Source organism: Melospiza melodia, chromosome 24 (genome assembly GCF_035770615.1).
Source record: "Melospiza melodia melodia isolate bMelMel2 chromosome 24, bMelMel2.pri, whole genome shotgun sequence".
Classification (NCBI taxonomy): Eukaryota; Metazoa; Chordata; class Aves; order Passeriformes; family Passerellidae; genus Melospiza; species Melospiza melodia.
In genome coordinates, this window is record NC_086217.1 from 2,619,000 (window position 1) to 2,632,063 (window position 13,064).

Here is a 13,064-nt window from a genome sequence, read left to right on the forward strand (position 1 = left end):
AGACAGCAGAGTACCACAGTTGTTGGCCAGCACATCCTTTCCTGCATGCTCCTTGTACCTCATTCCCTGAGGACACTCTTGCCCAAGGCTGGAAGAGGCACTGGCAATATTTATGACAAAAATTTATGACAAGAAATTAGACTATTCACAGGTTTGTTCTCCTTTGCAGAACTTCTATGCCGCCCACCTACCCTCTGCTGTCAGTCTCCTCCCTGGAAGGGACAATGCCAGCACAGGACATTGTTCCATTGTACGTGACTGATGTAAAACTTTCATCTACCCCATGTTGTATTAACAGGTTTTCCTGTGGGTAGATGAACACATGGAACCTGGTTTCAATAGGCTGGACTGAAGATATGGATGGGCTTTATCATCCTTTAAGGTAAAACTACCAAATGAAAGGATTCCTGCCTCTCTGACAAACACGTTGCCTCTAGAACATGCAGACTCCCTCTCTCCTAGAAACAGATGGCTTGAGCAGTTTGAGTTGGGCAAATTCACAAAGCTGATAATCATCTCCAGGGAGGCAGGAACAATTGTCAGAGCCTGTGAGACACACCCCAACTTCAGGCCTTTTTCCTCCTAATTCTCAAAATGTTGCTGAAATTCTCACTCCAGGAATGCTGAGCAGAGACATTCCCTTTGTGGGTCTCTGCCCACTGAGCCAGAGGAGGCTTCTGCTGCTACAGAAGCCAGAATGCTTCCCCACACCCCACTATGAGAAAATATCTCAAAAGATGAGGAACCTCACCTGGCCAGTGAAAAAAAACAAGCTGTGCTTTGACATGGTATTGCTGGGAGCCAAGGGGAGAAATAGATCTCTCCCCAGGGAGAGCACAGGAGTTAAAATGAGAAAGCAGAAGGAGCAGTCATTGCACACTCCATGTGCAGCTGCAAGCCCAGGGACAGGGCCATGTGCCCAAGGGCCCACCTGGAGCCACTGAGCTCATGGCTGAGCGATGCTGAGCATGGACAGGCATCTGCTGCTTAAGAGCTCCAGTGGGATCACCATCCCCAGTTAATGATCTGCACTGATGTCATTGCTCTACAGGGCCAAAGCCTTTCTGGGGAATGCTGTCCAGCAACTTTAGCAGGAAGGTGGCACTTAGTGACACCAGGCCAAGACAGACCCCACACAGAGCTCACTCTGCCCTGAGAACCTGCTCCCAGTCCAATGTGCCACACTCAGGCCTGGGATGCCTCCACAAAAAGCCCCTTGCAGCAGTGATGCACACAGATGGAAAATGGTGATGGAGCCCAGACACACAGGCAGATGGACAGACAGGAGGAGTGGCTCTAACATGAGGACTTAGCATGGCTCACAACTTTTATAGCACAAATTTCACTCATTTAAGAGTGATTAGTCTTGGAAGGAAGCATGAAAAACCTGGCTCAGAATGGGGTGTGGGTACCTGGAGCTCAATGGAAAGAGAAGGCAAGATCAGCACAAGAAGGAAATCTGAGAGTGCAAAACCAGGCAGGGTGGCACACCCCTTGGGACAGTGTTTTTACTGGGATCCAGAATGCCTCAGAGAAGCCTCCTGTCAGCAAGTCCCAAAGGGAGACTGGACAAGATGCCCAAAATAAGCTAAAACCCAGGATGGATTTGTCTACTCTCCTGGTACCAGTATTCATGAGTACAAGGACATCCTGTTCACTCATCTGCTAGCAAAGCACAATCAAGACACAAAGAATATACCTCATGTTAACTGGCACTTTTAAATTCTCCTTTAGCAGAAATACCAGTATTTTCCAGTCTTAATGTTTTCTGAGTGGTGATACTTCTTGCCTTGTCTCTTCTTGGGAAGCATCATCTGTAGCAGTAACAGATGATCTAGCAATAGTCTCACATCACAGTGTGTCAGAAAAGAAGCAGCCCGGTATTTGTAACCACTGAATCACTTCAGAAAGAAGAATCTCCACTCCATCTGTGTAAATATGGTTATTTATTTTATTTTTTTAAAAGCAAGTCCATTTCTACATACAAAGGGCTTCACTCCCACTTCAGAGCATGTCGCTCCTTCAGATCCTCAAATAACGACACCATTTTGCTCACCATTGAATCCAGCAGCCTGTAAACCTGCAGAAATTCAAGGACAGCTGCAGTGAAAACACATGAGGAAATCTTGAGGCTGAGACTGACAGAGATGGTTTCTGAGGTACATTTTCATATGGGCACACACACAACCACATAGAAGTGGGAGCCTGCTGCTGTCAGAGCTCTAGTAATAACTTCTCTGGCTATGAAGTGTGTTTAACATTATCTGAGGTACAATTAATTCAGCTGATCCCTCCAGAGTCTGCAAGCAATGCTAAAGACATCCCAGATAGAAGTCCCGCATGTGGCTATGTGATGGCTGGATTTCTGCTAACAGATTCCAGGCTGAAACAAATTAATTTGGATTTCACACTTACCTTGCTGCAGCACAAGGGACATATGTCTGCCAGTTTTCTGAGTTTAACAAAATGCTTGCCTCTCCCCCTGAGCCTCAGTGTGCCTTACAAGAAAAGAACAAAACCCTGCCAACGATACAAGCTTTGGTTAGACTCACTTCAATGTAGAGCTTTTCCCGGTATGCTTCAAGTGAAACGGGGTCCACCTGCTCCTGAACAGGTTCTGCTGCCACAGCTGGAGTTGCAGCTTCCTCTTTCACCTCTTTCACCTCTTTCACCTTGTGCTTCTCATGTCTTCCTCTGACGGACTCTGCTCCTTTCATGGCCTGCACAGAAATGGAAGATACTTGATTCTCATCTTTTGCTTTCAGCTTTCTGCTGCCTGAATGATCCCAGTCAGGGACAAACCAAGGAAAAATGGGACATAAGTCAGGACACTGATCAGACTGCTTCAAGATGCATCTCCCAGCAGCAGCACCTCTTTCACTGGGTTGAAAATTAGTTCAAACTCAGGATACACAACCTCAGGATGATCACACTGTTCCCAGCACTCAGGGTTCACCAGGCATCCCAACACCTACTGCTTTCTCCTTTCCTGATGTCGCTCTACTTTTTTTGCCTTCTTTATCCTTTTTCTCTTCTTTCTTAGTAGCTATTTTGTCTTCCTTTCCTCCTTTTTTTGCTCCTCCTTGCTTTACTTCCTCTACAAAAGAAAGGATTTCAATTAACCAAAAGCATCCACACATCCAGAAAGTCCATCCCACTGCACTAGCACAGTGGGAACGCGTTACTTTTGCAATATATTATCCTCTTTTTGTTAATCTGAGATGTACTGCACTGAAAAACAATACCTTGAAGACTTCTTTGTTTAAATAAGGTATGAAGAGGTCTCATTGAGGCAGTATTTGCTGGGTCAGTCTGTATGAAAACCATGGCTGGACCTAGCTGAATTAAAAGGCTTTTTCTGTGGGGATGTTTTTTTCCTGATGCCAAACCACAGATCCCAATTAGAATTGTTACTGTCACACAATCTGCCAGTTATTTTCCTGATGCTTCTTCCTCAGGGAGACATGTTGAAATTGACATTTCAGTTCAAATTCATCATGTTTTTTGCATTTCCAACAGCCCACAGAAAGCAGTTGCCATGCTAAAACCACCATTTACCTGTTTCCTCTGGAACAGCTTCTGCATAGATGTCCTTCTTAACCAAACCAAGCACGGATCTCAGCCTCAGAGAGTGACTCACCAAGTCATCAATTGCTCCACGCCACAGCTGGAGGCTGAGAAAATGGTCAGGATCAGAAGGGAGACAGTGCAGCAGCTGCCACTTGGTTTGAGCCTGTCCCAGAAGTGAAGGCACCTCATAGCTGACAGCTGCCTGTGCAACTAAACCAACAAAACAGCACCCACTGTCTAAATATCTGTGCAGGGGGATCCTAAATTGCTTTCTTCATGTTAGAGCCCTCCGAGGTCTCAATGGTTTGCAAATCAACAGGCTCCCAGGAACCCATAAATATTAGTGTGAAACTAGGTCTGCTCTTCAACATGACACACATTGGTAAATCTACCTGCTCTGTGTTTACCAAAAGGAACCTGCATCCTTCTAATTTAGAAGCAGCTCAAAGCTGTTGATATGTTTACAGTCTGAAAGCCTGAGCAAAGAACAGAGAGACTGTATGAGGGAGGAGACAGTTACATGAGTAAAAGGGTACAGAAAATACCCAAAGGTTTCATAAATACAGACTGGAATAGTCTTGCCAGAAATAATCTTGTACACTCTCCAAAATTACATGCATTTAATATTCTAAACTTATCTCCAGGAAAAAAAAAATGCATTTGGGTCCTAGACAGCTGCTACAATTAAGCTATAAAAAACCAGAGTGCAAAGATGACTTCTAGACCTCCTATAATTATGTGCACTCTGAATCACAACACTTGCAAGAGAGCTTGCAAGAGGCTGTTGATCACACAATGTTTTCACAAGCTTTTCCTTGCAAAGGTAACCCACCAGAGTGGATACAGAAGGTCTAACTGAGTTGGCCTCTGTTCAACACAAAGCTGCAGAGCTGCCTTATTGAGCTGGGTCAGTGCTTCTTCCTGCTGCTCCTCCCCGGAGATTGACATTATAGCCTGTGAGAGAAAATTCACAGGGGCTGTGGAACACTTCTCAGTCTTTATTCCCAGGCCCTGAGCTCAGTGGAGCAGCCCACAGCTCTCTTCCTGGACACCAGTCTGAACCCAGGCTGCACTGGGCACATACACACCCAGATGGGGCTTCCTACACAGCTAGGATATGGCCAAGGTACCCAGGACCTGCAGAACAAACCCAGATTCCCTCATCAGACTGATATTAAGCCCCTTTGCAACTTCAGGTGTTCTGGGAAACAGGGATTCTATCAAGCTAGAAGGCTCCCTAGTAAAGCTTAGTTATAAAAACAACAGAGAGATTTCCAAGAGAGCACTACAGAAAAACCATTGGCAGAATCCAAAGCACTCTTGCTTTAATAAAAGGAGGTCTGTATTTTATCCACAGCCTGTCATGAGTGCCCCCCTAGTTCTCTGATGAATAGGAAGGGCTCTCCAAGGAGAAGAGCACTTGGGGGAGCCACAGGAGGCTGTAAGCCCAGCCTGCCCCCACATTCAATCCTGGGCTGACAGAAAGCTAATGGGGAGAAGAGCTTAAAATATCTATTATATTGTGTGCTTCTCTTTTCTTCTTCACACAACAGCCCACAAAGGCTCTCTTGGGAATCTCTTTACAAGAGCACTGAGGGTGTGGTCAGCAGAGCCAACACACATCATAAATCTTGCAAACTCCCAGCATATTGGCAGCAGCCCTTTAGGTGGGCCCACACTGGGGCAGGCTGGGCTGTTTGTAGGGGAATTAACACACCATCAGCATGTGGGAACAGAGGTTCCCACCTGTTTAAAGTCATCGAGGGAAAGGTTCCATCCTGAAGGACCTGCTTCTTCCTCCTCTGTGCTCTTTTCCCTTGGAGCATCCTCTGATGCATGCTTCCCACACGGGAGCTCAGTGGTGCTGCTCAGGACACAGGGAGGCTCTGAGGTGCTCTCCTGGCACTCCATGTCCTCTGCAGGGCTCCTCTGCTCCAAGGGCACTTCCTCCTCCAACGCTGAAGGCACAGTCAGGTGCTGTCTCCATAGTTTATGCAGCTGCTTTACCACTTGATGCTGATAATGCAACTGTGACAATGGGGGAAAAGGTAAACATGAGCTGCACCTTCCCTCTTTAAACCCAACTGTTAAAGCCTCCATGGCAGACTGCCAGCTCAGAATCCCAGGCACGCAGCAGCCCCATGGGTCTGCCCTCCCCACTAATTTCTGTTGTGCAGTCCATCCAACAGCAAACATCACCTTGGGATTTATCCTGTGGAACAGCTCCTCCTCTGTGACACAGGCATCCACAGGAGATGGCGTGCGCTCGGGCGTCCGAATTGGCTTAAGAAGGTCATTCACACATTCTCTCACTATGGCAGCACCTTCTCGAGCAGCCAGCTCACTCTGAGGCACCACAACAAGAACAACACGTGTCAGTCCCCATTCCATATGCAAACACATAAACTCAGTCCCACCTGTAACCACACTATTCATTATACAGAGATAAAGGACACGAACAACTGCAAACCCTGCTGAGCAGAGCAATACTTCCAACAGCTTTTCAAATAAACTCTACAAATCCTGCCCCCAAACTATGCTTTTCAAAGCACAGTGTAATTTTCAATTTATACCTTAACTGCTATCATAGTGTACAGCAGTCAATCCCCTTCCCATTAAGTAAATAATGAAATTAATTACCAGCAGAAATTTCATTCTTTAAAGGACCAGTGTGAACACTTTAGGAGACACAGTCATGTCTTTAGTAACAACATTACAATAGACTGCAGAGTTCCTCATGTCATTTTGCAAACCTGCTCAAGTATGTGCAGACATTCTGTAAATCTCACTCTCAGCAGTAATTGCACAACAATAAAAATACCATGTTGTCCACTCCCACCCTTATCCTCTATTTGCATATAAAGTTCAAAGCTCAGTTACCCAGCTACATGCTTGGTTACCTCCAATTTCTCTCTGAAGACAGCCAATTTATCCTCATACACAGCAATTCCCCAAAGGGTCACCTGAAGCAGAGCTCCTCCTAATAACAGGGGATGTGTCCTAAATTCCCAGGGCTCGCTGAAAATGCCTGCTCTCTCTGACTTGAAAATAAAAGAAAACCTCAGAGTTTCTCCAGGCAAAATTACACCTGAAATAAGAGAGAAAATGCATTGGGTGTGCAAGAAGCCACCTGGTTAGCCTGACCTTTTTCCAACACCATCCCAAGTGTCCTTAACTCTCTAGGAGACTCTTTGCCCATAGTTTAGCTGGTTATCACACTTCATACAGCTATCATTCTCCTTCCAGATTTACTCTCAGTCCCTATGTTCCTGAACTGGCCTTATTTCCATTGCACTCTCCTTCTACAACAAGCTCACTTTTCTCTCCAGAAGATTATGACCTGTTTGCCACCAGAAAATTATTCACTTCTCAATATTCCACCCATTTACACTCAGAGCAGAAGCAACCTCCTTTCCTTTAAGTTCCAGGAGAGGGATCTGCCTTGCACAGCTCTTTTGGGGTGAGTCAGCTCTGACACCCAGGGTGGCTTCCTCAGGAGAAATCACCCAGCAGTGCTCTGCCATTAGTCATTCTCCACATCCCAGGAAACTCCCAAATTCCTGCTCTGTGTTTGAGGTACAAAGGTCTTGGAGAGCAGCAGGTCTCATACCTGGTCTGGTATCAAAGTAAAAGCAAGGCACTCTCCTCCCCCTGGTTTCTCTGGAGGGGATCTGCTGGGGAAGCCTCATCCAGTGGTACCAAATGGAAGCTCTGCCATCATTGGTCACTGTCAGGAAGCTTTCAGCCTTCTCACCAGCCAGAGTCTCAAAGGTGAGGCGGGCAGCAATACCAATTTCCTTCTACAAGGAAGAGGAACAATTTCTACTCTATCTGGTAGGATTTATCCTGCATGAAGTCATAGCTCAAACAAGGGGTTGAGCCTTGGTAGGAGAACTTGTAAGGCAAGTCCAAAGAAGTGGCCATTTCACAGACAAAGCCTGGGAATCTGAACAGCACACCACAACCAGAGCCTAGATCTCTCTGGAGCAAACACAGGGACACTCTACTATGTTCACAGTAAATCCCCCATTCTGAGGCTTTGGGATGACAGTTATTGTACAACTGTGACACAGGAGCTCAAATAGGCTTAGCTTGACTAAACAATTAAAATCTCAACCTTACCCTGCAAGCAGTGATGCCCTTGATCCAACGAGCAGGCTCGCCACAGAAAACTAAAGATGGAACCTTTTCAGCTTCTGGAACCTCAGTGAAGGAGTCACCTAAGGAATCACTGCTAAAGAAAACAAAAGCCAGCATTTTCATGGAGTGAAATTCACTTCCAGAGAGGGGAGAACCAGGGGTGAATTACAAGACCCTGTAAGAAATAATCCTGTTCATTATTTTCTCACACAGTACTCTCTTTAGGGACAGAGCCCTGCAGATGTGGTGAACCCATCTAGCTACATGTCACTGGCAAGGAGGACAGGACAGCCAAAATATTAGAGAATGAAACCTGTCTAAGTACATGAGTGAAAAAGGACAAGAGGCTCTCAGGCTGTGCCTGTTACAGATGGACAGGATGGGGAAAACTAGGAAAGTAATGATGGAAGGCTAGAAAAATTCAATCAAATGAAGGTAATTGAGAGTAGAATCCCACCCTGGCTGATCTAAGCTCTGAAGGCACACAGAGTGAAGACTGGAGGAAGAACCTCAACAAAACTTTTCTCTGATTCTTGCTCCTTAGACACAAGGCCCCAAGGCACAAAGGCTCCTAGATCTGGTGACTATAATATAAGAATCTAGTGATTATATATAAGATCTAGTGATTATAATATAAGAATATGCCTTTTATTGTGTCCCAGTGGAGACTTGTCTCCATTCTGGATAAGAACAGCTAAGGATATCCTCCCAGACTGATGGTGCACACCCAAAATCCTTTCTTTTGCCACAGAGTAGAACTTACGGGATCTCAATCTCCTCAGAAATGGTGGTAGGTAGAAAAGCCTTACTTGAGACAGATGTGAAAGGCTGCCCTCTCCCAATCACCTCCAGTCCTTCCAGATCCTGGACATACACAGAAATTATCAACTCACAGTTGCTCTTTTACACAGAAAGGACAATAAAACACCAGACAAATGCACCAACTCAGCCAAGTAAAGTGAAGTTGTGATATCTTGCTCCTACAATGGTTTTTAGAGGCATCCGAAGGATGCTCAAGGGACACGGAAAAGAACAAATTCTGAGATTCCCAAGAATCCCAGATGACTGCATTCCCCACTAGCAATGATGCACAGAGAAAGTGTCCTTCACACATTCCTCATCCTCAGAGACAGGTTTCAAAGACTAAAAAAGTGAGGTTTGTTCTGTTTGTAGGAGGAGGGGCCAACCTGCCTTCAGCAGATTATTTCAGAGTGTGTCTTCCACATGGGTAAAGATCTCTTCCCTCTGCCCCACAGCACTAAATCAAAGTCCTGCACCACTACTTGGCAGGTTTTTCTTTGCCTAGGTCCTGGAAGCTGCGTGCTGCTGGTTTGGGGTCCTATTCTGAGGGCCCTAGACCACTCCATGCAGCACTTCAGGAGGTCAGACAATTCTTTCATAGGTGTGGCCCTTTGGAAATGTGGGAACTTCCATGAAAAACACTGTGGGACCAAGTTTTAGTTTCCTAATGCTTTTTTCAGATCCAACTCCTGACAATTTTGTTACTCTACAGCAGCTGACAAGAGACACAAACAATGTCCTTGTTCCTCTGGTCTTACCGGCTTATAAAAGCCCAGCTCCTCCAGGAGAGATTGCAGCTCCTGCCGTCGATGTTTCAGGAAAAGACTCTTATCCCAGTTTAGGTGACAAGGAATCTTCTTTGGAGGCTTCAGGCCTGAGGAAATACCAATACAAGAGCTCACCCCCTACACACCCACACGCCTAATCAAATTTCATTCTCTGCCAAACTTCGGCCTTGTAGTGTTTTAAAGAGGAGGCTCAACAGGGAAGGAGCTGCTTCTCCACACTTGTGCCCCATTTCTTTGGGATCAGCTCCCTGCAGTGTTCCCTTACCTGTTTCCCTCTGGACAGTTCGGGGTTTGCCCACATGAGTGAGTGGCTCTGGGTGCCCACATTCAGTCCGGGTCAGGGTCAGGCTCAGCCCGGTGAGTTCATCCCCAATTTGCTCAGGAAGGTTCCAGAACTCGCTTCCCACTCGGTATCCCTAGGGTGGCAAACAAGGCTCCCACTGATTCTTGTGGATAATGGTGCAGCTACCTGCTATTTTCAGAGGCACTTGAAGCTAAAAAGAAGAGGTCTAACCCTGACTATATGAGCATTTTAAAAGTCTATGAATTATCCATTTCTGCTGAGGAAGCCAAAATTTCTATCAGGCTGCTGTCAAAGACGAACTTTCTTCTATCTAGTGCACATGAAGGTTAAATGATATTAAAATAAAGCCTCACACAAATGCAAATTCTTTGACAGTGCTATAAATGTGAAAAAAATAATTAACATGATACTCCCATAACCCCCCTGTCTTACCCATGCCCTTTTCTCCATAGCAATCAGTAAAATCCAAGCCTGAAATTATCAGATATTTCTGCCCCTGGAACAACAATTGTGACACGTTCCCATGCCACTTCCCAGGGCACAAGAGTCTTTAGTGAGAATCAAGAAATGCCACTTGCTCATCACCACTTTCCCCTGGCTGGTATAGATAGCACAGTTCAGGTTTTTATTTTTCATGTCCCTGAAAGCTCTGCTCAGACATCAAGCTGAGGGATTCAGAGTGGCTTTGATAAACATCTCCTGACAGCACTTCAGAGACTGCCTTAGAATGAGTGTCTGTGCTGTGTGGCAAGAGCAGCACAATCAGGACACACAGGAAGTGGGGCTCTCACCTTTCCAGGAAACAGGGCAGGGAGGCTCCGGTCAATGAGGTCACGTTCTTCCTGGATTTGCCTGTAATTGTCTGACATGTTCATCAGCAATTCATTCTCTGGCTTGTGAAGAATTTCTATAAATAAAAAAACATCATATCATTGGTGCTGCACTTCTGGGCACACCCTTTGCCACAACTGTTATTGTTCACCTGTAACCCACTTACACTGTTCCCTGCCAAACCCACTGCCCTCTCCCCAGCCAGAGCCACCAGCTCACCTTCCTACCACATCCAGAGCCAACAGCATGAGCAGTGTGGGAGCTCTGAGAACATGGAATTAGACTGCAAGGGCAATGGGATTAACCCTGGTGGGCAATGACTGCTGCAATTTGGGGTGGGGACATCAAACTTCTCCACCTGCACACAGAATTTCATAGAATGAGACCTCCTTAGCTTTTCTCACCTCCTAGGTGTTTCTCCTGCTTTTTCCTCATGGTCATATGATGGCTCCAGTTCTGGAAAGCTTTGTGCTCTGTTAGTTGGGCCTGATGTGCCTTTTCTTTCTCCTCTCCTCCATGTTCCTCTTCTAAAGCTGCTGCAGTAACATCTGGATGAGGAACCTTAATAGCATCTGCTAGCTGATGAGAAATGAAACATTAAATGAACCTCTCCGTGCACACCAAAACAGGAATGGGAGAGGGGAGAAGAATTCTTCAGATTGACAGCACTTTTACATTAGCAATCTGAGAGGAAGGAAACCAGGGCAGTGGGGACACACTAAGATACAACCAAGTGTTTATCTGAGTAATGAGACTCCAGCAATGGCATTGCTGCAACACCAGCTCTTGCCTGGCACCATCAGCAGGGCACACAGGGAAGAGGAAGCCTGTGTAATTGTTCCCTCCATGACCTGGTCCTGCACACAGGACTCCAAAACCTGCTGGAGCAGTTTCTCCAAAGGCAAACCCTCCCCCAGAGTGTGATGAGGCTGGGAAAACCACACCTTAGGCCTGCCCTGCTCCTGATAGGTGCTGGAAAGCATCAAAAGGTACTGCAGGCACCACACTCTACCTCTGGAAAAGTTCTATGCACCACCATTTTCCTAACTCTACAAACCAACCCGAGTGTTTCTTTTGGCCAAGGCTTCCGTCCTTAACTCCTGGAGACTTCCCAAGATGTGATGAGGGAGGATCTCTTCACAGCCATCATCAAACTGTCTTGATCCTACAACACACATATAAAAACACCCAAGCCCAGAGGCAGGTCACTAAAGTTTAGCTTAGCAAAACCAAAAGCCAGAGGTAAGGTGTGAAGTTGAACCCTACCAGGAAAAGTCAGGGGTCCCATGGGTGCCTTGGGGGGAACAGGGTGTGCCACAAGATGTGCCACCTCCTTGGGCCGGGATTTTCGGACCAGGTAATTCCTCCGCACCGGAATTCTGGCGGCACGGCGGGCGAGGCGTGGAGCATGGAGCTGCAGAGGTGACAGTGACAGGGCAGGGAGGTACACACTGACTCACCTGCATTCCAGCTCATCCCTTCAGGACATGCACAGCAGCCGTATCAGCACACTTCCTGTGAGGGTGCTCCAGTCCTGCACAGGCACTTTTCACATGGACATGTAACAACAGGACAAGGAAGGAACGGATTCCATGTGCGTGAAGAAGAGTAAGTTTAGATTACACATCAGGAAAAATTCTTCTCTGTGAAGGTGGTGAGGCCCTGGCACAGGGTGCCCAGAGAAGCTGTGGCTGCCCCATCCCTGGAAGTGTCCAAGGCCATGCTGGATGGGGATTGGAACAACTTGGAATAGTGGAAGGTGTCCCTGTCCATGGCAATGGGGGGTGGAAATAGAGGAGTTTTCAGGTTCTTTCCAAGGCAAATCTTCTATGATTCTTCCCCTACAAGACACCTTACACAGCTGTGCAGATACCAACTCAGTTACTGTCTCACTCCTCTGGATCTTGGTTTATAACAGGGGCACAAAAGGAGAGTTGTAAATCACTTTCCAGAAGAGATTTCTGCTTCTGTGTCACTCAAATGCTTCCACTCACATACTGTGATCTGAGTTTTGGAAGGAAAGCCATGAGAGCTTCTAAACAACTAACAGGTCTTAATAGATCAGAAAGTTGAAAATGTAACTTTGAAGATACAGATGACTTATCCTTCCATTTGAACAGACTCTATAGGCACTTATAATCCTTTACTTTTAGCAACTGAACCTGATGAGCTGACATTTTATCATGATAAAAAACCTGACAGACAAAATGACATGAGGACTCAGCTGCAGGAGTGACTTTTGGCTTAAGTAAATGGGCAGCACCCATTTAAACACCCAGCAGGAGAGTGTCTGTGAAGACAGCTGTTTCTAGCAGTAAAAATACTCATACATACTTTCTCCAGGTCCTCCGCCCTTATTTCAAGTGCCTGGATGTCCTCTCCTTGCAGAACATATGGAACAAGCTCAGGCTTAGGCTTGGGCTCAGGCTCAGGCTCTTCTACAGTTGTTGAATAGGGTTGTTCCAAAGTCTTTTCCTTCTTGCCTAAAAAACAGACGAGGAGACTTCTTCAGTCTCCCAAAAAGGACAATATTCCTCCCAGACTGGTTAATGATTTCCAGCTGAACTGTGTTTTGGGATTATTTCTCTTTAAGGTTGCAACAAACAATAAATTCAGCATTTCTTGTAATT

The 13,064-nt window shown here is 46.1% G+C and overlaps 1 protein-coding gene across 1 annotated transcript; it reads right to left on the reverse strand.

Moving 5' to 3' along the window:
• Nucleotides 1–1,929: 1,929 nt before the first annotated feature.
• On the reverse strand, nt 1,930–13,053 carry MYCBPAP (MYCBP associated protein). The gene is made up of 19 exons (XM_063176089.1): nt 12,978–13,053; nt 12,769–12,917; nt 11,701–11,848; nt 11,496–11,599; nt 10,839–11,013; nt 10,395–10,510; nt 9,565–9,715; nt 9,270–9,385; nt 8,474–8,574; nt 7,693–7,804; nt 7,181–7,370; nt 6,471–6,658; nt 5,770–5,916; nt 5,317–5,598; nt 4,403–4,524; nt 3,559–3,674; nt 2,976–3,097; nt 2,553–2,720; nt 1,930–2,080 (listed from the first exon to the last, which is right to left on the reverse strand). Exons 1-19 carry the CDS (start codon nt 13,051–13,053, stop codon nt 1,994–1,996), a joined length of 2,670 nt encoding a protein of 889 aa, XP_063032159.1. The 3' UTR covers nt 1,930–1,993.
• Between the last annotated feature and the right edge of the window lie 11 nt (nt 13,054–13,064).